The following is a 23,183-nucleotide window of genomic DNA, read 5'->3' as shown; positions in this document are numbered from 1 at the left end:
TGTCATTCCTTCTGAAAAGAATCCTGAGCTGGGGCAAAGAAGTGATCATAGGTTCCAGCTGTGAGGGGGGTGTAGGGAGGGATAAAGGACCAGAGGGGGGGACTTAGAGATGGACAGGACTCAGGACAGTGTGACCCTGTGAGGGCAGGGCCTGGCCTGACTGTGTCACAGCTGTGTCCCCACTGTCTGCAAAGGGTGGCTCCCAAGACCTCGTGAATTTCTTGCATTTTGACAGTGTGGAGTGTCCCGTCCAGAGCCTTGCGCACACTGGACAGGAGCCCTAGCGCTGAGCCCAGGCCCTCACGCGGTAGGGGGGGAATTCTAGGCAGGGGCTCTACCACTGAGCCGCACCCCGCTACAGTTTTGTTTTGCTCCTAGTCGTTGTTTGTTTGTCTGTCTTGAGGCTGGGTTTCCTCTAGTCTTGCTGTCCTGCAACTCAGTATGTAGACCATGCTGCTGAAGAGGCGTCCACCCTCCTGTTTCTGTCTCCAGAGTGCTGGGGTTAAAGGGATGTGTCAGTACATCCATCCCTTTTGTCTTAATAGCGCCAGCTCTCTCTCTCTCTCTCTCTCTCTCTCTCTCTGTGTGTGTGTGTGTGTGTGTGTATGAGAGAGAGAAAGTGTGTGTGTAAGAGAGAGGGAAAAGAGAGAATGTGTTTCATGTAGTCTAGTTCAAGTTGCCCTAAAACTTTAGTGTAGCCAAGACTGGCTTTGAACTCCTGATCCTCCTGCCTCTGCCTCCCCAGTGCTGGGATTTCGAGGGTCGCTGACACACCCAACTATGTCTTCACTGTTCTGCAATCAGTGGCCATTAGGCACCCCTGGCTTGGCTGGAATCCTCAATTCTCCTGCCTCAGCCCCATATTCTGGGATTACGGGTGTGTGAGTAAGCTTGACTTGGGGCTTCTAAGCGTCCAGACCTGTGCCTGGCCGTTTCTAATCCAAGTCCTCAGCACACAGGGACAGACGCGGTCACCAACACCACCTTTGTCATCATTTTTCTGCAGGTGCCAGCCTGTCAAAATGCCAATCCTCAAGAGCCTGGGGGTGGGAGACCCTAAGGTGCCGCGGGCAGGGACTCTGCCCCTGCGGTCCTCTCGCAACCCCTTTGAAGACTCTCCAGCTCTGGAAGAAGAGACAGGGCAGTCTGGGACACTGCCCAATGGGACGTCGTGCGGCCGGCGGGCCACGCTGGAGAAGCTGGCGGGTCTGGCCCACTTCCGACTGGGCTGGACCTCGGGCCGGAGAGCAGGCAGCCCTGGGGACGGGCAAGGCCGCTCCTTTTTGGGCCGCGTGCTGGCACCGGGCATACGAAGGAGCTCAGCCGATTTTGGCCTCCTGACCCGGCTTCAAGGGTTCCGAACCCATGGCGATGAGGAGCCAGCTGGAGAGACTGCTCGAAGACTGGCCTTCCTGAGACTCGGGCGTGGACCCAAGCCCCGACGGGCATCCTTGGCGGAGAGAGTGGTACCTGCAGGTGAGGCGGCCCCTGAGCCCCCACCCAAAGTCCAGGAGCCCCCAAAGATGAAGGAACCACTGTCGGGTGAGCGAATGGGACCCTGGAGGTGGGGTTCCCAGCCTTTCTACCTAATCTCATGCCAACCACCATCTGTGACACAATCTCAAGTCACACAGCCTATGCACCCAACCATCCAACCATCCTTCCTTCCCTCCAAAAGTCCGTCTTTGGGTCAGCAAGATGGCTCAGTGTGTTAGGGTGCTTGCTGCACAAGCCTGGCAACTTGGGTTGGATCCTTGGAACCCACATAAAGGTAGACAGAGGGAATTAAGTCCTTAAGAGTTTTCCTATGACTTATGTGCAAGTGAGCATGTGTGTGTGCATGTGTGTGTGCGTGCGCACGTGGTGTGTGTGTAATGTGTCTGTGGGGTGTGTGTGTGTGTGTGAGTTCTCTCCTTCCACTGTGTGGATCCAGGGGCTCAAACTCAGTTTTTCAGGCTTGGTTACCAGTGTGTATCTGCTGAGCATCATTCCTACCCTCGCTTTTCTGTTCTTACAAACAACAGTCTCTGGCTTAGGACCAATGCCATCTAGGAAGATGGGCACATAGGTTGTATGTAACTGAGGTCACATTCGGAATACGGAAAGACTAGAAGCCACATCTTAGTTGAGGGGACACAGCCAACGCATAATACAACCAATCTCCATCCTCAAACCCATGCCATGGCACAGTGCATCGCCATTGTCACTTTTTTCCTGACGCATTATCATGCTGTCCTCAGGTCCCGGACCTGTGAGGCAGCCTAGCTTGGAAACCTGAACGAACTCCATCCCCAGAACCCAGGGAAAGATGAAAGGGAGCAGCAACTCTGCTAAGTTGCCCTCTGACCCCCATAAATGCATCAGGACATATGTGCTCACCCGTCCCATCATACACACATATGCAAACAATAATAACGAATACACAGAAGCTGGAGAGATGGCTCGATCATTAAAGGCTAGGTTCACAAGCAAAAATATAAATGGGCAAATTCAATTATTTTCCTTTCCTCTTTTGGGACAGGGGATTGAACCCATGGCTTTCTACCCTTTTGTATTTGGAGATTTTTGTTTTATTATTGCTATTTTATGAGCTTGCCTACATGTATGTATGTGCCCCATGTGTGTGCAGTGCCCCCAGAAGCCAGAAGAGGGCACTGGATCCCCTGGAACTGGGTTGAGCCACCGTGGGTGCTTGGAACTGAACCTGGGTCCTCCGGTTCTTCCAGTGGTCTCTCCAGACCCAGTGTGGGTTTTGGGAAGGTCTCAATGTGCAGCCCTGGCTGGCCTGGAACTGTGTGAATGGGGCTGACTTCCAACTCAAGGGTAATCCCCTGCCTCTGCCTCCTGAGTGCTGGGATTACAGGCGTGCACCACACAGTTGGCCTCTTTCTCATCTTGAGACAAGTCTGCAAAGTAGCCCAAGCTAGTCTTGAAGTATCTTTCTGCCTCAGCTTCCCCAATAGACAGGATTGCGTCTGCCTCATCCTGCCTGGCTTTCTTGTTCAATCTGCAAATCCCAATGCCAAGCTCACTCTGAAGCTAAAATGCCCTCCACCTCACTGTGCCTTCTTGCCAGCCTCCTCCAGACTCGGTCCTCCTCCTCAGCCCTGGGCCACGCCCACTTCGTGCTTCGGAGTCGGGGGACCTTCCTGGAGTCTCTTCTGTCCTCTGATGCCCTCCACATCCTGGACAGAGGCTATTTCAGCTCTGTCTCCCTGGGGACTGGGAGGGCACACTGCAGAGAGGTGAGGAGGGGGTGACTGGAACCCCCCCTTCTGGAAACGGATGGGCAGAAATAGCGCCGCTCAGGAAATAGCTTCTCTGCCAGGGAGGAAGCGGGGAGGGGGGGAGGTGTTGAGGGTAACTCTTGGCCAACGGGACCCTCCTCCCCCTTGGCCTCGACTTAAGGCCTCTCAAACCTGCGACTCCCCTTTCCACAGTGGCTCCCATCTTCGTAGAGTGTGGCCTTACCCACACAGCCATCCTACCCCCAAACACGCCAGTTATGCTCTCTACAACTACCCCTGTCCCGCCCGCCCCTTCCCCCTCCTATGGCTATCTCCATCCATTACTTACCTGGCTCTGAGCACATCTCTGACCCCCACAAGCCGCGCCTCAGACGCTCCTCTCCGTCCCAGCCCCTTCCTCCAAACCCTGCGTGTTTTCCCTTCTCTAAGGAAGTTGTACCTGAACACTCACCCATCCATCCTTGCCTTACCTCTCTCTAACTCTTCCCTTCTTCACCAGCCCCTCCCCCTAACTCTCTCAACTCCTGCTTCCTTCCTCATCACATTCCTGGAGCTCAGAGCATAGCCCGGGATAGCCTGGAACCCAAGGCAATCCTCCTGCCTCAGCCTCCCAAGTGCAAGGGTGACCGATGTGAGGCCACCCGGCTTCTCTGGGTCACCTGGGTCTCGTTGCCTCTGCCCCACAGACAGGTTCATCTCCTAAGCTCCTGGCCCAGTCGTCCGTCTTCCATGCCAACCTCTACCCCCCTAACTCCTTCCCTCATCTTGGCCCTTTCTGGGGACTCATTGCCGACCTTATTTATTTTTTTGAGACAGAGACTCGTGTATCTCAGAAATGGCCTCAGACTTGCTATGTAGCTATGACAGACTTTGAAATCTTTTTTTAAAAAAATAATATTGTTTTACATGTATGTGCTTTGTATGTATTTCTGTGCATTTCACGTGTGCTTGAGGAGCCAGAAGAGGGGATCAGATCCCCTCTCCAGCCCGGAGACCTTGAACACTTTATCGTCCTGGATCCATCCCCTAGTGTTGGGATTTCAGGCAACCTCTCTCCTCTCTCTCTCTCTCCCCTCTCTCTCTCTCCTCTCTCTCTCTCCCTCTGTCCCCTCTCTCTCTCTCCCTCCTCTCTCTCTCTCCCCTCTATCTCTCCTCTCTCTCTCTCCCTCTGTCCCCTCTCTCTCTCTCTCTCTCCCTCCTCTCTCTCTCTCTCCCCTCCCTCTCTCTCTCTCTCCTCTCTCTCCCTCCTCTCTCTCTCTCCCCTCTCTCTCTCCCTCTTTTTCTCTCTCCCTCTCTTTCTCTCTCTCTTCCTCTCTCTCTCTCTCTCCCTCCCTCCCTCCTTGTCTGTCTGTCTCTCTCTTGCCTGTGTGCATGTATGTGTGGAGGACAGAGAATAATTTGCAGAAATCAGTTCCACCATGTGGGTCCTGGGGTTAGAACTCGGGTCGTCAAACTTAGCCGCAGGCAGCACTGCAAACCACGAGCCATCTCACCCTTGGTTTGTTGTTAGTTTTTGTTTTGTGACAAGTTCCCACAAGTGGCCCAGGCTGCTCTCCTGAGCGCAATCGCTGATCTTAGGGCGAATGTCACCAGGGTTGACAATCACACTCGCTCTCTCATTTTGGAGAGAACTAGTGGCCCCCACCCCGAGCCCTGACACCCTCTCCACATGGCCGCCCTCTCATTTTGGGTGTCTCCTCACCACCACCACCACCCCCGCAGCGACTCGGTCATTTCTGCGGGTCCTGGGGCACCCGCCCCGCTTCCTGATACCCTCTCTCTCCCCCCCCACCTCCACCCGAACCCCTCCAACAGTGCTAGAGATCCTGGGCCTGATCCAGAAGCGCGAGCTGGCGCGGGCGGACGAGCACATCCTGGAGCTGGAGGCGGAGGCGCCGGCGGAGGCCGAGGCTGGCGCGGGCCGGCGCGCGCGGGACGTGGCGCTGCTGTACGAGGCGCTGCAGCGCGAGCTCTGGGCGCTGGTGCGCGAGGCGCTGGCGGCCCCGGGCCCCGGCGCGGGCGCGGTGGCGCAGCTCGGCCGCGTGCTGCAGCAGGAGGAGGCGGCGGACGCGCGGCGCGGCCCCGGGGCGGCGCGCAAGCTGCGCGCGCGCTGGGCCGAGGCGGTGGCGCGCGCGGCGCGGGAGCGGCTGGAGGAGGCGGCGGCGCCGGGCGCGCGCGGGGCGCTGGCTGGGCAGCTGGAGGCACTGCGCGCTCGCCTGCTGGAGGACGTGGCCGCCGTGCGCGGTCGCCTGGCGCCCGCCTACCCCGCGGGGCTGCGCGCCGGCGCCGTCTACCTGCGCGGCTACCACGAGGCGCTGGCCGAGTGGCTCGGGGCGGCCGCGCGCCGCAGGCTCCCGCTGGCCGATCGCTACGCCCTGCTGCATTGGCACCATCAGGTGTACCCCAGGTGAGCCTGGGGCGCCCCGGGCCGTGCGCACGTTACCCCAGACACCTTGTTTGAAGTATTGGATTTAGGCGGAGCGTCTCATGTAGCCCAGGCTAGCTTGAACATTTTTTGAGACAGGGTCCCGCTCTGTAAACCAGTCTGGCCTTGGACTCAGAGATCCGCTTGCCTCTGTCTCTTGAGAGCTAGGAGTAAAACAAGCACCGCCCCACCCAGCTTTTTTCCCTTTCTTCTTTTTTGCTGCAGAGCTGACACCTTGCAAAGCTCACCTTCCGATCCTCCTCTACCTCCCTTATTCATTCATTCCTTTTTGTTGTGATAAAAAAAAAAAAAATTACACTCTGACCAAAAAGCAACTTGTGGGAGGAAAGGATTCATCCAGCAGGCAGGCCACAGTCCTCGCTGTCCCTCACAGAGGGCCATCAGGGCAGGGACTCAAGCAGAAACTCAAGGCAGGCTGGCTAGCTGTCCCACCCAGAGAATGACCTAGGTAGGACCAAGGAACTCACAGCCAAGGAATGCAGCAGAAATCGTGGAAGAATACTGCTGCCTGGCTGGCTGGGCAGGCATCTCAGCTCAGGCCTACCTGCCCAGGGAATGGGACCACCCACGGTGGGCTGTGCCCTCCGGTGTCAGTCAACTATCAAGACATTCCCACACAGCCTGATCTGAAAGTCCCATAGTTAAAGGCTCTCCCTGAGATCAGGTCTTGTCGAGTTGATAGTTGAATGTTGACATATTATATTAGAGCTTAGCAAATGTAGAACCACCAATGACATTGACCCTTCCAGACCTCGTATCGCTCATGTCCACCCGTCCACCAGCTTCGTCGATTGTTCCTGTCTCAGAGCCTCTGTGAACTCAGCGCTGATGGCCTTGGGGCCCTCGTGCTGGCCCTTCTTCGTTCCCTTTGATTGAGCACATCATCCTGAGGCCACTGTACATAGCAACGCCCTGCTTGCCTCTTGGAGACTGGAAATCTTAGCACTTCAGTCCCTCCAGGGCTGAAACATCGTCAAGCATTCTCATTCTGACTTCTCAACATTGTAATCTACAGCAGTCCTAGTGGCTCAGTGCTACAGATCCTTCTGGTAAATGCTGAACTATTCATAGCATGAACCAGACTGTCTGTCTGTCCTCCCTTCCAGCCCCAGGATTTTAGCATTGTGAATCTCTGTCTGAGAGAATTCCAGAAAGCAGTGGGGTGTGATAGCCCACGCCTGAATTCCCAACACTAGGGAGGCAGAGGCAGGGGAATCTTTGTGAGTTCCAGAATATCCTGGTCTACAGAGTGAGTTCTAGGACAGCCAGGGCTATAGAAATACCCTGTCTCAAATAAAAGAAAATAAAATTGTACGGGGCCAGTGAGATGCCTCAGGGGTAAATGACTTGCCATCCACGCCTGGTGGCATGAGGGGGAACCCTGGGACTCATTCATGGCAGCGTAGAAGGAAAGAACAGACTCCAATCTCCTGGCCTCCACATGCACATGATGGCTTCTTGCCCCTTTTGATCATGCATACATGCAGTAGTTTTAAAAAACAGTAGCTCTTGGGTAGCAGAGGCAGGTGGATCTCTGTGAGTCTGAGGCCAGCCTGGTCTACAGAGAGAGTTCCAGGACAGTCAAGGCTACACAAGGAAACCAGATCTCAAAACAAAACAAAATAGACAAAACAGTTCTCTGTTTCTCTCTCTCTCTTTCTGTCTGTCTGTCTGCCTGCCTGCCTCTCTCCTTCTGGGAATTAAATCCCTGGCCTTGCATGTTCTCACATCCTAGACAAGCAGTCTGCACTGAGCTACAGCCTCAGCCCCTTTTATCTTCTCAAGTTGAGATGGGTCTTAGTCTATACCCCAGGTTAGAGTCGAACTTCCTCTCCATATCAGGCAAACCTTGAGCTTCCAATTTCCCCCCCTCAACCTTCCAAGTATCTAGGGAGACAAGCCTGCTAGGCAGATTTTTGTTGTTGATGATGTTGTTGTTTTGGTTTTTGAGACAGGGTTTCTCTGTGTAGCTTTGGAACACACAGAGATCCCCCTGCCTCTGCCTCCCAGATGCTGGGACTAAAGATGTGCGCCACCGCCTGGACCAGTTCTTTCTTCTTCTTCTTCTCCTCCTCCTCCTCCTCCTCCTCCTCCTCCTCCTTCTTCTTCCCATTTTCCAGTGTTTCACCTTATTTATTCTTCTTTTAAATTTATTTTTTACATTCCAATCTCAGTTCCCACTCCCCTCCCCCCACCTCCCACCTGATCCTCAGAGAAAGTAAGGCCTCCCCTAGCAGACGCATTTTTTTTTTTAAGGTTTGGTAGATTTATAACTCTCCCATCCTATCGTGTTAGCACTAAAGCGTGTCACCCTTTGTCCTACTCCCTTTGGATTGTTGGAATCTGTCACTGTTGAGCTCTGTTATAGCTTTGCGAACCTCAGCACCGCCAGCCCTTCCTCCTACTTCTAGAGCCTTATTTGTATTGAGCCTCTGAATCCCCAAATGGACTACATTGGGGGGGGGTGCTGGAGGGTGTGATATGGGGTAACTCCATTGGGTTGTGTACCATGCCCTCTCTGGAAGGAAATAAGTTAACTACCTCCAAATCACACATCAGAGAATGAAGGGTTACAGCAAAACGAGGGCCCTGGGGACAGCGTAGTCGTGAGCATTTGTGCGTTCAAGCAACTGGAAGGCAGAAGTAAGAAGGTCAGGAGTCCAGAGTGAGCCTGGGCTATATAGTGAGTTGCAGGCTAGCCCGGGCTGCACAGTCCCTAAAAATATTTAAAAGGTCAGAACGCTCTCATCAAAAGAATAGGAAGGCAGGAGCCATTGGAATTCATGTCAGTGAGGTCTCAGACAATCCATGACAGGTAGAGGCAGGATGTAGGTCCGGAAAGCTCCTCCAAGCGATAAGACACGGGCTAAGTCTGAATCAGAGGAAGATGGCATTTTTGACCAAGCAGATCCCATAAGGAAAAATCTTGTGGGGGTGGGTGATGGGAGGTGCCGGGATAAACAATGATGATGCTGTTACAAGCTCGCCTGGGAGGGGCGAGTGTGGAGCGGGGTGGGAAAGGCCCCTGAGCCAGGTGAGGTGAAGCTCTTAAGGTTAGAAGCACAAGGGCGCCTCCGCCCCCGCGAAGCTGCAGTCGGCTCATCAAGCCTGAACTTGACAGCTAAGTCTTGCCCGGACACCATCCATCAGGAGAGCTGACTCAGAGTACCGGAGCCAAGGGAAACATAATTCTCAACACTTCCTTTGAGAGATGAGAAAGGCTGCCCGAGAGAGGAAGGGTGTGGGTCAGGGTCGCCGACACCGCGGTTGTGGGGACACGTGGAGGGCCCCGGGGCTCAGCCCCATCTCCTACAGACCTTTCTGTCTCTCGTTTCCCCATCCCAGGGAGATCCTGGGCCTGGTGGACGTGGTCGCCTTGGAGAACGGAGAGCTGGGGCCCCTTCTGTCTGCTGGCACCCTGCGTGGTTTGGAAGATGAATGTGTCACAGACGTGAAGGTACCTAGGACTTGGCCACTTGGGGTGGGGACAGACTCTGGAGATCACAAGGGGTTTGGCAGGCTGGCCTCCCCGACTCAGTTTCCATTTCCCTTTTCCTGTGGTGACCTGAGTTCTGCCCAAAGACCATTGCCATGCACATCTGTAGTAGACTTTGCTTCCTTCCTCTTTTCCTCCCTTCTGCCCATCCTCCTCCACCTCTTTCCCTCTTTATTCCTTGTTTGTTTTCCAGACAGGGTTTCTCTGCTTATCTTTGGCTGGCCTGGAACTTACTGTGTAGACCAGGCTGGCCTGAAACCCAGAGAAAGATCCGCCTGCCTCTGCCTCCCGCCGATTGCTGGGACTAAAGGCGTGAGCCACCACGCCTGGCTTTCTTTCTTTATTCTTAACTTTTTTCTTTTGACTCAGAGTCTCGCTCTATGACTCATAGTTGTCATTGTTGAGATTACAGCCACCATGCCTAACCATTTTACATTTTATGTCGCCTCCCAAGCATACCCACAACACACAGAGGTTTGATAGCTTCACACCCCGGTCCCCGGGTCTCACTGCAAGGTCCCCATTGCTCAAAGCAGCTCAGCAGTTAAACTTCTTGTCAGCATGCTCACACATCTGAGGAGCAACAGCAACGGATGGCCAAGACTGGGGGTGCACATCTTTAATCCTAGCCCTCGAAAAGCAGGGGCAGGTGGATGAGTTCCTGGTCTACGTAGGGAGTTCCAAGCCATCAAAAACACAAAACAAAACAAAAACAAGCAGTTAACGATGGGTCTAATGGAATCAGAGAAGTCAAGCTACTCTCACTTACTGAATTGAGCACACTAGGGAAGTAGATAGGCAAGACTCTAGAGTTCTTTTTGTGCCCACCCCATATTGCTGTGATGGAATAGGGGCCCTTTGATAGTGTTCTACCCCTCACTGGGGGATTCTAGGCAGGGGCTCTACCACTGAGCCACGCCCCCAGCCCCTCACTGGGGGATTCTAGGCAGGGGCTCCACCACTGAGCCACACCCCCAGCCCCTCACTGGGGGATTCTAGGCAGGGGCTCTACCACTGAGCCACACCCCAGCCCCTCACTGGGGGATTCTAGGCAGGGGCTCTACCACTGAGCCACGCCCCCAGCCCCTCACTGGGGGATTCCAGGCAGGGGCTCTACCACTGAGCCACACCCCCAGCCCCTCACTGGGGGATTCTAGGCAGGGGCTCTACCACTGAGCCACGCCCCCAGCCCCTCACTGGGGGATCCTAGGCAGGGGCTCTACCGCTGTGCCACACTCCAGCCCCTCACTGGGGGATTCTAGGCAGGGGCTCTACCACTGAGCCACACCCCAGCCCCTCACTGGGGGATTCTAGGCAGGGGCTCTACCACTGAGCCACGCCCCCAGCCCCTCACTGGGGGATTCTAGGCAGGGCCTCCACCACTGAAGTAAATCAGCTATCCTTTAGCCTTTGGCATTCTTGAATCAGAATTCAGGACTCTTGGGTGTGTCTCTTTCTGTGAACAGTGCCTTGAATAATCTAGAGCCTTCTCCATGTGAGGTCAGGGCTCTACCATACTTTCCCAGCCCAAATGTGAGCATTTTAAACTAAACCAATAGCAGAGCCTCACCAGCCTCAAACAGTGACATGTACACCTTTTAACCCCTTTGGCTGTTACATAAAGTCTAAAAATACAAGGTGTAGTCAGACATGGTTATGCACCCCTTTAATTCCTGCACTCAGCAGGCAGAGGCAGATGGAACTCTGAGTTCAAGGCTAGCCTGGTCTACAGAACTAGTTCCAGGACAGCCAGGGCTACATGGAGAAACCCTGTCTCAAAAAACAAACAAACAAAACATGTATATACAGTGTTGGAGCTGGAGAGGTGGCTCAGCATCTAAGTACAGCTTGAGTTTAGTTTCGAGGGCCCACACCAGGCAGGCAGCCATAGCCACCTGTAATTCCAGCTCCAGTGAAACCTGACACCTTCTAGCTACTGTGGGCACCTGTGTTCACACACACACACACACACACACACACACACACACACACACACCTCTCCCTCCTCTGGACCAGGCTAAGAGTAAAGGTGTGCACCACCACCACCACCACCTGCCTTACATATCTTTCAAAAACTACAAACTCCCATATGGTTTATGGTTTTAACGTTAAATCCCAGACTGCAGGCAAGAAAGGAGGGGAAGGGGAGGGCTCTGGCCAGCTTTTCTTCCCAAGCATCTACCTTGACCTTGGAGACTCTGGGTTGAGCCCAGAACTTCTGGGAAAGCAAGTCCCAGGCTGCGCCTGACTTCTGCCGGTCCATCCCCCTGTTGCAGGCTCAGACCCGAGCAGCCCTCCTTCGAGTACTGCAGGAAGATGAGGAACACTGGGGAAGCATGGACTACAGACCCAGCAACCTGGCCCAAGATGTTTGTGAGGTAGCAGGAGGAAGGGGATAGCCTGGAGCATGCGGGGGAGGGGGGGCTGGATACCTCCCCCTCACACACCGAGTCTCTCCTCCTCATGCTCCGCACAGCTGCTGGAAGAGCACACAGAGAGAGCACCCCACATCAGTCAGGAGTTCGTGGAGAGAATGGCACACTGCTGTCTGGGAGGGCTGGCGGAGTTCCTGCAGAGGTAAGGGTAAGGGGCGGGAGAGGGCAGGACTCGGGGAGCTGACCGCCAGGTCCGGTCTACACTGAGCCTGGCCCCCAGGATGAACATCAGCAGGAGGGCTGGTGAAAAGTGGGCACTGAGCATGAGTTCCCATGTGAGATAGCTCGCAACCGTTTGTAACACCTCCCCAGAGGGATCCAATATCTATGGTCTCGCCAAGCACCAGAACGCATGTGCACAGAGACGTGTGAATTTGCACAATTAAAAATGAAGTTAATCTTTAGAAAGAAAAGAAAGGCAACAATAATCCTGGAGGCAAGGCTCATCAATAGAAGACTAGCCTAGAATCCCCCAGAGAGGGGCTCGGTCCTAAAAGGGTTACCTAACACCTAAGAGTTTTGGGTTCAATCTCCAGCATTTGCAGTGGGTGGTTGAAAATAAGGAAAGGAGGGTCAGAGATGCTGTCGGGCAGGATCTGGCTTTTTTGTTTGTTTGTTTGGTTTTTTGTCCTGTCCTGGAACTCACTCTGTAGACCAAGCTGGCCTTGAACTCACAGAGATCCGCCTGCCTCTGCCTCCCGAGTGCTGGGATTAAAGGCGTGCGCCACCACTGCCCGGCTGAGCAGGATGTGTTTAAATTTATTGGCTGTGTGTCTGCCATGGGACTTTGACCCAGCAGTATGTGCCATCTGTTGTGGCCATTGTCTCCTCTGGTATCAGTTTCCAGCAGCGGGTGGAGCGATTCCACGAGAGCCCAGGGATCCGAGAACTGCCCTCTGAGACCTACATCAGCAGGACCATTTCGCTAGTCAACTGTGGACCCCCTCTGCGGTGAGAACGCCCGTAGGGACAGTGGGTGGGAGTCTTGGGTGACCTGAGGAAGTAGGTTTGGAACTTTAGCGTCGTCGCATCTTGGGGATGGGGGGTAATGGTGACCCACGCCTGTCCAGAATGCAGCATCCATCCATCTAAAGGGAATATTGATGTGTTAGAATTAGAGAAATATAGCAGCTATACTCCGAGAAGGAAGGCCTGAGTTTGGATCCCCAGCAGCCATTGTAAATGCCGAGCAAAGTGAAACTGTATCCTCAAAAAATAAGCTGGAGGCCTGATAGATGGCTCAGTGGTTAAGAACACTGACTTTTCTTCTATGCAACTAAGGTTCAGCTCCCAGCACCCACTTTCTGTGTGTAACTCCAGCTCCAGGAGATCTGGCCTCCAAAGGCACCAGACACTGATATACATGTTGACAAAACACTATACACGTGAAAAAATAGAATTTAGACAATTAATGAAGACACCTGATTCTCACCTGTGGCCGGCCCCACACACGTGTGCATGCAAAGAAACCTTTCTTTTCATTTTTGTTTTTCTGAGTCAGGGTTTCTCTGTGTAACAGCCCTGGCTGTCCTGGAACTCATACTGTAGACCAGGCTGGCCTTGAACCCACACAGATCCACCTGCCTCTGCCTCCAGAGTCCTGGGATTAAAGCGTACGCCACCACTGCCCGCCTTGCTCTGTTTCTGTCCTTTAAAAACGAGATTTATTTTATTCTGTTGTGTGTGTGCGCGAGCGCGTGCGTGTTTGCACATGAGGTCAGAACAGGGTGTGAGCTCCCATGGAACTAGAGTTGTGATATGGTTTTGAGCTGCCATGTGGGTGCTGGGAACTGAACCTGGGTCCCTCTTCACCACTGAGCCATCTCTCCAGCCCCAATCAAAGCTAGTCTTTATTTTTGTTTTTGTGTTAGGAGACAGGGTTTCTCTGTAGCTCTGGAGCCTGTCCTGGAACTCACTCTGTAGACCAGGCTGGCTTCGTACTCACAGAGATCCGCCTGACTCTGCCTCCCAAGTGCTGGGATTAAAAGCGTGCGCCACCAATGCCCAGCCAAAGCTAGTCTTAAATTCACTCTGTAGCCCCGGCTGGCCCTGAACTTTACACCCCTCTGCCTCAGCTTCCTCCCACTGGGATCGCAGATCTGACCCAGCTGGTCCTGGCGAGGGCATTAGATGCCGGGAGGCCCAGACTCTGAGTCCCATTGATCCTCATAGGTCTCTGGCTGAGCGACTGGCCAGGGTGGGGCCCCCCGAAAGTGAGCCGGCCCGGGAAGCGTCAGCCATCGCTCTGGACCGCGTGACCCGGCTCTGCCATCGTGTCCTCGCTGAATTGTTATTCCAGGAACTACAGGTGAGTGAGACGGGACTGGCGTGGGGCTGTGCCAGGGTGGATTGGCATCGCCCCCCACACCTTCTAACGCATGACTCAGTGTTCAGGGAAACAGCAGGGCTGGGGGTGAGTGCCGTGTTGGGACTGTTTGAGGGGAGAAAGGGGGGCATAGGAAGGAAGAGGAGGGTGTAGCCCAGTGGGATGGCCAGAGAGCTGCCAGCAAGAGATGGCTTATGCAGTTCTTTCCCCAAAGCCATGCCTCGCTATGCCCCGCGCCCCTTCCAGCTCTCGCGGGCCTCTTTAAATGCCGCGAGGGGGTGAGGTAATAAGTGGGTTAGGTCCTGCGTGGACTGCAGGGAGGCGAAAAGCCATTCAGTAGCAGTATAAAGGGACCCTATGTTCCCTTTCCCTGCTCAGAAATCATCCTGGGCTCCCCGATCCTTGATAGAAAAAGCCAGAGGCCTTGCTGTGCCGCCCAGGACCCCGAGTCAGCTATTCTGAGTGAGATCTCATACCCTCCCACCTCTGAGTCCTTTCCGCTTTCCTGACATGGGTCTTGCAGTTCCCTCCGCTCCGATGCTCCTCCTCCGATAACCCTGTGGCTTGCCCTCCTTGCTTCTTACAAATCTTTTTATTTGTTTGTTTGTTTTGTTTTGTTTTGTTTTTTTGAGATAGGGGTTTCTCTGTGTCTCCCTGGCTGTCGTTGAACTCGTTCTGTAGACCAGGCTGGCCTTGAACTCACAGAGATCTGACTGCCTGGGATTAAAGGCATGCGCCACCACATCCGATTTCTTTCATTCTTAGGGAGATGTTCCTTGATTATTCCACTTAAAATGTAGTACCTTGGGCTGGAGAGATGGCTCAGCGGTTAGGAGCCCTGGCTGCTTTTCCATAGGATCCAGATTAAATTCCCAGCACCCACATGGCATCTCTCCAATTCCCGGGAATCCAACACCCTCACACACACAAATATGCACATAAAAATAAATAAATAAAATATTCTTTAAAAATATAGTGCCTTTGGCCAGCCAGCTGTGGAGGAAGTTTGAGTCCAGGCTAGTCTACAAAGTGAGTTCCAGGGCAGCCAGAGTCACAGAGTGACACCCTGCCTCACAAAAACAAACAAACAAACAAACAAATAAGTAAGATTCAACTGGACAGTGACTCAACCCAGACAGCTGGGTGTGACAGCACACCTGTTCTTCCAGTGCCTAGGAACGCTGAGGCAGGAGAATCCCTTGAGCCTAGGAGTTCAGAGCTAACACGGGGGTCCTGGAGGAACTCACTATGTAGCCCAGGCTGGCCTCCTCCCAATACCAAGCTTCCAGGCATGAGTCCCCACAAAATCAGAAGCACCGGGAGGTCCGAGAAAGCTGGAAGAGCGAGCGTTTGGGAGGCACAACTGGCATGGGGTCACATGGAGGTCAACAGAAAGGGGGCGCATGGGCCAGGCAGACCGCTGTAAATGCTCAGTCAGTGCAACTGGTTATGGTGGTATCCGCCGATGATCCTAGCTCATGGGAGGTGGAGGTAGGAGGGTCAGAAACCTCAGGGCATCCTCAGCTACATAAGAGCTGGGGGTTAGCCTGGGGTACATGGGACTCCGCCTGAACATGATTAGGCTATTACTCAGAGATGGAGCAATTGAACTGATAATAAATAATGATGATGAAGTCTGATGTGGTGGCACACACCTTTAATCCCAGCACTGGGGAGGCAGAGGGAGGCAATCTCTGAATTCGAGGCCAGCCTGGTCTACAGAGGGAGCTCAGGACAGCCAGGGCTACAGGAAAACAAACAACAACAAAAAAAACCCATAAACAAACTATATTTTTTTGTTTTTGTTTAGTTTTTTTCCTTAAAAAAGGCAACAAAAACAAAACAAAACAAACGAAAAAACCCCAGCAGAACAGGACAGGCTCCAAAGCAATACAGAGAAACAAAAGCAGCACAATGCTTGTGATGGTAAAGAAGCGAAAGTCACAATAGTTTTTGAAGGAGGGTTCCCAGTTTTTGTTGTTTTGAAACAGGGTTTTGAAAAGTTTCTGCACCCTGATAAGCCTCTCCGCCGATGCAGCAATCCAAATTGGACCAAATCAAACCAGATTAGTAAAAGCCCACATTTAATGGCTACAAGGCTCTCAGGTGGCCTTCCAGTCTGTTCTCTGGGGGGGGGGCAGTTTAAATACCCTGTGGGAGTGGTCTTGAGCATCTCTGGGGGAGGGGCCATCATTTGTTGGGTTTTCTGAGGTGCAGCAGGGTTTGGAGGGAGATGGGGAGGGGGCTTGAGTAGAACTTCCTCCATAACGTCCCAGAATCTTAGGGTATGTGGATGCAGGGGCTGGGGTGAATCTTCCGCTATGTCTGTGTAGACCAGGCTGGCCTGGAATTCAGAGACCCTCCTGGAGTACCAGGACTAACGGCGTGTGCGCCACAGCCAGCTATGGGTTGCCAGTTTTCATTTTGCATCGATCCCTGAAGGTGACACAAACGGCCCCTCTAGGCACACTGATCTCCATCCAGGTTCTCACAAGCTCATTGTCATCCGAATTCTGCACCTTGCGGGTGCTCAGCCCTCCCTCATCACTCACCTATCTGCCAGAGGGTGGATTTCCCTCTCCAGGAAGCCATTTTGTTTTGTTTCTCTGTATAACAGTCCTGGCTGTCTGCTATGGACCACAGAACTATGCAGCGTGAGCTCCGATGGAGGACCAGGTGCAGGGCGGTGGGAGTACTTGCATTATGAATAGTCGCTGTCCTTACTGTAATTTCCCTGTGAAGCCATAGGGCTCCCTTCCTATGGTGGGGGTCTTCCTATAAACTCCAGCACTGTATTACTGGGCACGTCTTGCCCTGGGTATTGGTATATTGGATGACTCCCCCCAGCAGTTCATGATTCTGGGAAGAAAGCAATCTCAGTCAATACCCTTGCTCTCTCAAGCAAGTCTTTGTGTAAACTTAGAAGTCTGCCCCTCTGCAGTTATCTTCCTTGGCAGACAGCTGGTCATTGTTAGTGTCCAGGCAAAGAGACCTCAACCGAGACGTTCACAGATGCCCAAGGACAAGAATTACAGCATATCTGAAGTAGTTGACCATAGTTCTCAGATAGAGAACAAGAGTGTCCCAGATTCTCTCTGCCAACAGATAGGAAAGTGCTAACCCACGCTGACCTCACATTAACCTTAAAGCATGCCTGTTCTCCACTTGCCAGTCTACTAACAGTAGATCTGCGTCTTAAAGTTGTTACTGGGCACTGTGCCCTCCCTGTCTGGTCATGGTTTTTCTCCTATGGCCTTGGATCCTTGTGTTGCTGTGGTAAATGGCTCAGCTCCTTATAGATTGCACTAGGAATGTGCTTTTGACCACTGAGAGAAATTTCTTTGTCCCTTCAAAGCTCCTGCAGGAGAAGAGTTTTTAGAATAGAAGAAACTAGAAGAAGAGAATCATAGAGAAGTTAGAAGTAGTACAGGATTATTAGAGTAGAATCAGAACAATAAAGAGCACAGGAAATAAGCAGCATGGCCCTCAGATTGTGTGTGATGTTGCTATAATTCCTTCTTTGCTTCTGAAAAGCATTTCACCTTTGGGACGGTGGTAGGGGCTAGAGCAGGTCTCTGAGCTGTCCTGAAACTCGCTCTGTAGACCAGGCTGGCCTCAAAATCACAGAGATCCGCCTGCCTCTGCCTCCTGAGTGCTGGGATTAAAGGCGTGTCAGCGCTTGACACTGCTGGCAGTCTATGTGTCCCAGCAAGGCTACCCGATATGTCCTCAATCGCCACACAGTCTTTATTCTTCCCTTGGGGAGAGTTTAAATGAAGTATTCCCAGCCCCGGAGAGTTAGCCCACACCTGTAACCCCAGTGCTTGGGAGACGGAGGCCGGCCCTACAGTGAGCATCTAAAGGATGAAAAGGTTTCCCTAAGAGAGGTGTGGGAGGGTGGAGGGAGGAGACTAACCCTCCCTCACTGTCCTACACAGCCGCACTTCAACAAGTTGATGCGCAGGAAGTGGCTGAGCAGCTCTGAGGCTCTGGATGGCATCGTGGGCACACTCGGCGCCCAGGCCCTGGCCCTGCGCAGAATGCAGGATGAGCCTTACCAGGTGCATTGACCTGAGGATGGAGATGCCAGAGCGCTCTCCTGCCAGTGGGGTGTCGGGGCCTGCAGATGGGAGACGTTCCCCCTGGGAACTAGGATGCGGGGCCAGGTTGGGGGGGGGGAACCTGAGGGCACGCTTGAGAGCGAGTGACGGCGTGTCTTATCAGATTAAGGGTCTGATGGGATAAGGGAACCCGGAGGGAGAGGGCCTGGCTGTGGAAGGGGCGGGTTCCCATCGGGTGCCTTGAGTGCCCCTGCCTGGGTGCACAGAGAGCAGAACCAACCGGGGTCCTTCGTGAACCTGCTGGGTTGGAGCGACCCAGAGAGTTTTCTGTTCTAACCCTGTTCCCCAGGTGCTGGTGGCCGAACTGCACCGCCGGGCGCTGGTGGAGTACGTGCGGCCACTGCTGCGCGGACGCCTGCGCTGTCGCTCTGCGAGGACCCGCGGCCGGGTGGCCGGGAGGCTCCGCGAGGATGCAGCGCAATTGCAGCGCCTGTTTCGGCGGCTGGTGAGGGCCTGGTTGGGTTTGGGAAACAGAGGCCACGGGATGCGGGTAGGGCTGCTTGGCTCTCAGAAAGGGACCCTCAGCAGAAACCGGGTTCATGATGGTGCGCACCTGCCACTCTGCACTCAGGAGGCTGGGGTGGGAGGATTGCGAATTTGTGGCGGGGGGGGGGACACCCCGAAAGGGGGGAGGGACGGGGACTGGAGAGATGGTTTAGGATTAAGAGAGCCCTGGCTATTTTCCCGGAGAACTCGAATTCTATTCCCAGCACCCACATGGCAGCTCACAAACCATCTATAACTCATCCAACACTATATTCTGGCGTCTGGGGCTCCAGTCATCCACATGGTGCAGAAAGCACACCTATACATATAAAATAATTTTTGTTTTGTTTTGTTTTGTTTTTGAGATGGCTGTCCTGGAATTTCCTCTGTAGATCAGATTTACTCAGAGATCCTGCTGCTTCTGCCTCCTGAGTGCTGGCATTAAAGATGTACAGCCACTATGCCCGGGTAAAATCTTTTCTTAAAGAAACCGATTACAGCAATCCTGTAATACCGGCACTGTGAAAGATGAGGCAGGAGGATCATGATCTAGAGGAGGCCAGCCTGGGTTACATATTGAGTCCCCCGGCCAGCCAGGGTTAAGTGGTGAGACCTTGTCTGGAAAAAATTAAAGCAAAACACCTCTGAATCCAAGTGTCATCAAATCCAAGAGTTTGAAGTCCCAAATCTTACTTGTGCCCAGCTGTCATAGGCAGGGAGGAGGTGTCCGAGTACCCACCAGCTGCTGCCTGTGTCCTTGGGAGTTTGTGTTTAGTTTCATTTACTGAAACATTTTCAAGATAATTGTGAGCATGCAGGCAGAGCAGGAAAGACCACACTGCGCTCCCCTCTCCCCTCCCCACGGGGACATTTTAGCCTTGCTAAATTTTTTCTCCTTTTTTTAGCCTTGATAAAATTTTTTCTCTACAACTGGCAGTGCCTAAAATGCAACTCAGAGCTTGTACATACCCTCAACACCCCCCTTACAATAGTTCTATTTTATGCTCCCCTCCCCCACGAGGAATTGATGTAGGGCCTCAGTTTATCAAATATCTATGTCCTAGCTCTTGTCTCTTGAGATTGCCTCTGGCTATATGGCCCCAAAATTCCCACGCCTGCGCCCTGCCTCCCCTTACCTAATGTTGGCATTTTGTTCGGTTCTGCTTTGGGATTTAAGGCCTCATACAGCTGAGCCTCAAACTCCCCATGGCTGAAGATGACTTTGAACTCCAGATCCCCCGTCTCCATCCCATGTGCTGGGATTATCGGCATTTGCCACCAAACCTCGATGGAAGAGTCAGGGTCACTCTATGTAGAGCTGGCTGTCCTGGAATGTACATCAAGCTGGACTTAAACTCACAAAGATTCCAGCTGCCTCTGCCACCTGAGTGCTGGGATTAAAGGCATGCTCCACCACTGCCGGGCCAAATAAATCATGTTACACAACCAAAAATTCTAGCTAATCTCTGGTCAGAGTTTGCCTTCTGAGACATTTTACACATGGGGAAGAGCCTAGCAGGAGCAGGGCTCATCACGAAAGGGGTAATGGGAGTTTGCATTGGGTGACCCAGCAGCCCTTGTCCCGCAGGAGTCCCAGGCTTCCTGGCTCGACCAGGTGGTGCCTCATTTGGCCGAGATCCTGCAGTTGGAGGACACTCCGAGCATCCAGGTGGAGGTCGGGGTGCTGGTGCGCGACTACCCAGACATCAGGTGAGATGCGGCCAGGCCTGAGTCTCCTTGGCATCCATCGCAGCGTTTCCTGGCCTGCGCCAAGGCAGGGTGGCGGCGAGCGTGTCTGACGGCCGTTTCCTGCTGGAACCAGGGCATTCTTAATACTATTTCCCTCCTTCAGCCGCCGCCACCACCGCCATCAGCGCTTGCAAACAAACAAGCAGCACAGGAAGCCTAGGGCAAAGGGGGGGGGGGGGCAGGCCGCCTGGCGGCAGGAAGGGCTGGCCATGCAGGGAACTGCCCGGGACATGGGGACGCACATGGGCATGCAGGCATACACTCAGGACAGCAACGGACATGTCCAAATCTAGGTGGGCCCCTTCCTTTTGATGGGACCTTCCCTGAGTCTCATTCTCTTGTCTACTGCCCAGGGATGGTAATACAGTTGTGGACTGGATACGGGAATTATGCAGTCCAGCCCCGTGCGGTGGCACAGGCCTTTAATCCCAGCACTCCGGAGGCAGGGGTTAGGTGGATCTCTGAGTTTGAGACCAGCCTGGTGTACAGTGAGTTCCAGGACAGCCAGAACAATATAGAGACCCAAACTCAAAGAAAAAGTGACTCTGAAAGATTTAAATGCTTAAATGACAGCTAGAGATGTGGCCAGCAGGCAGCACTGCCTAGAATCCCCCAGTGAGGGGCTGGGGCGTGGCTCAGTGGTAGAGCCCCTGCCTAGAATCCCCCAGTGAGGGGCTGGGGCGTGGCTCAGTGGTAGAGCCCCTGCCTAGAATCCCCCAGTGAGGGGCTGGGGTGTGGCTCAGTGGTGGAGCCCCTGCCTAGAATCCCCCAGTGAGGGGCTGGGGTGTGGCTCAGTGGTAGAGCCCCTGCCTAGAATCCCCCAGTGAGGGGCTGGGGTGTGGCTCAGTGGTAGAGCCCCTGCCTAGAATTATCCAGGTGTGAGATCCTTGTTTCAGTCTCCATTACTGTAAAAATCCGTTTAAAAAGGAGACTGCTGAAGCAAATTAGGGTGAAGAGTGAAAACTAATTAATGAAGATTAGAGACATTGGACAAAAAAAAGTCTTTACTACTGGGCTTGGAGGTGAGCATTCTGGAAGGTTCTACATGGAAAATTTGGAAGTGGCTGCAGGAGATTGGAACAAGAGATAACACAAGGAAATGAGACAGGGTCCCAGAGTTCAAGCGGGGTGCGCTGATGGGCTGGGTACCTGTCTGGATCCCAGGACCCTCGAGTAAGTGTACTCTGTGTTCCCGTCCCGCCAGGCGGAAGCATGTGGCAGCCCTCCTGGACATCAGAGGACTTCGAAACACAGCTGCCCGCCAGGAGATTCTGGCGGTGGCCCGGGACCTGGAACTATCTGAAGGTGGTACCCTGCCGCCCCCTCGGGACCGCACCTTCTTTGCTGACATCCCCGTGCCCCGCTCATCCTTCTGCCTCGGCCTCCCTCACTTCTTGGGGCGCCTCCCTGTCTCCCGGCTGGCCAGGCCCAGTTTTGCTTGTCTGCCCCTGCGGCCTCGTCCTCCATCGTCACTTAGAGCCCGAGCCCAACGCTGAGGCTCCTGGTGCCTGTGTTGCTGCTGAGACGCCCTCCTCCCTTCCATGTGACTCGTTGCCTGAGACACAGACCTCGGGGATGGGAGGTGCCTTAGATATCCCACCCAGCCCGGAGTGTCCCCTCTGGAAGGGAAACAGAGGCCAGGATTAGCGAAAGAGTCCCCCAAGGCTGCCCAGGTCATTTCCAGCACCCTCCTCCCCCATAGCCCAGCATGGCGGAGAGCCTTCTGGAAGGTTCTACACAAATATCCCCGCCCCACCTCCTTTCCCCTCACCTCAAGGTCTGGCCCCAATCCAACGTATTAAGGAATGGTAGATACTTAGAATAAAGAGGTTTCTATTTAACACTAGGAAGGGCTGAGTCCCAAGTGCAGGGGAGGGAAGGCAGGGCCCAGGGCCAAGCACTCTTTGCACACACCCAAGGCCACCAGGGCTGGGGTCCAACTCCTCTGGAGCGGGGAGCACAGTGAACATGAGCAGAAGGTGTAGACGGCCAGACACCGCCGGTTGGTAGCAAGTCCTCAATCTGCGGCTCTGAGGCAGGCACTTGACCACTATTTTATTTATCCCAGTGTCTGACTTTCTCTGCTTGCTGATGCCACCTTGGCACGGTCCTCCTCGTCCATGCTTAGGGGAGGAACCTTGTCCAGAGAGGAAGGAGCTGGGGGGGGGGGCAGCAGGCATCCAGGACGCCCTCCTGGGTTGATGCAGGAAAAGTCTCTGGGTGGGAAATTTTTCCAGACTCTTAAGCCGGAGCCCAGCTGGAGCCCAGTCCCTACAGAATCCTTGAGGTCATCGGCCTGCTGACCTCTGCCCCTCCGGCCTCAGCTGGACAGCTTGTGATGGATGCTTCCTGGCCTGGGTTGTGTTTTATTTTATTTTTTTATTTTTCCCTGAGAAGTCAGAGAGGAGGCAGCCAGGGGTCAGCACAGGGGCCGGGGTTGAAACCTCACGCATGTCTGCACACTCTGTAACATGAGGCTCTGGCCTCTGAGAGCCGAAGCCGTTAGTCTCTGGGCTGTACTTCCTGTCGCTCCTGGGAAATTGCTTAACTTCTCCTTGCCCCGGCCTCAGTAAGAGGCCCAAAGGATGTCCCTCCTCCCTCCCTGGCCTTTTGAGAGTGACACCTCAATGTCATTGACGTTCAGGAGAGGGCTGACGGGCGGTCTGATGCCTCTGGGGGCACTTGCACAATTACACATGCATTTCATCTCCATGCTCTCATGTTTTGCGTCGTATTCCTGACTTGGTATTTCGTCATTTGAAAGCGGCCTCGTCTTCATGCTTGGTGACAGCAGAGCTGTAATCCCAGCAGGTTGGGTACTGAGGCAAAAATGACGGAAGTGTAGGGCCGGACGGGATTCCATCTCAAGTGGGTAA

At 53.8% G+C, this 23,183-nt stretch overlaps 1 protein-coding gene across 1 annotated transcript; it reads left to right on the top strand.

Moving 5' to 3' along the window:
• The first annotated feature begins 976 nt into the window (after positions 1–976).
• On the top strand, positions 977–21,857 carry Exoc3l2 (exocyst complex component 3 like 2). Its single transcript, XM_051207848.1, has 11 exons — positions 977–1,542; positions 5,064–5,655; positions 9,040–9,151; positions 11,467–11,568; positions 11,667–11,767; positions 12,466–12,576; positions 13,798–13,933; positions 17,890–18,012; positions 18,362–18,517; positions 20,147–20,268; positions 21,512–21,857. Exons 1-11 carry the CDS (start codon positions 1,023–1,025, stop codon positions 21,801–21,803), a joined length of 2,367 nt encoding a protein of 788 aa, XP_051063805.1. The 5' UTR covers positions 977–1,022; the 3' UTR covers positions 21,804–21,857.
• Positions 21,858–23,183: the final 1,326 nt, after the last annotated feature.

The sequence above is a fragment of the Phodopus roborovskii genome, unplaced genomic scaffold (genome assembly GCF_943737965.1).
Source record: "Phodopus roborovskii unplaced genomic scaffold, PHOROB, whole genome shotgun sequence".
Taxonomy (NCBI): domain Eukaryota; kingdom Metazoa; phylum Chordata; class Mammalia; order Rodentia; family Cricetidae; genus Phodopus; species Phodopus roborovskii.
The sequence above is the reverse complement of the archived record's forward strand: the minus strand, read 5'-3'. Positions and strand labels throughout refer to the sequence as shown.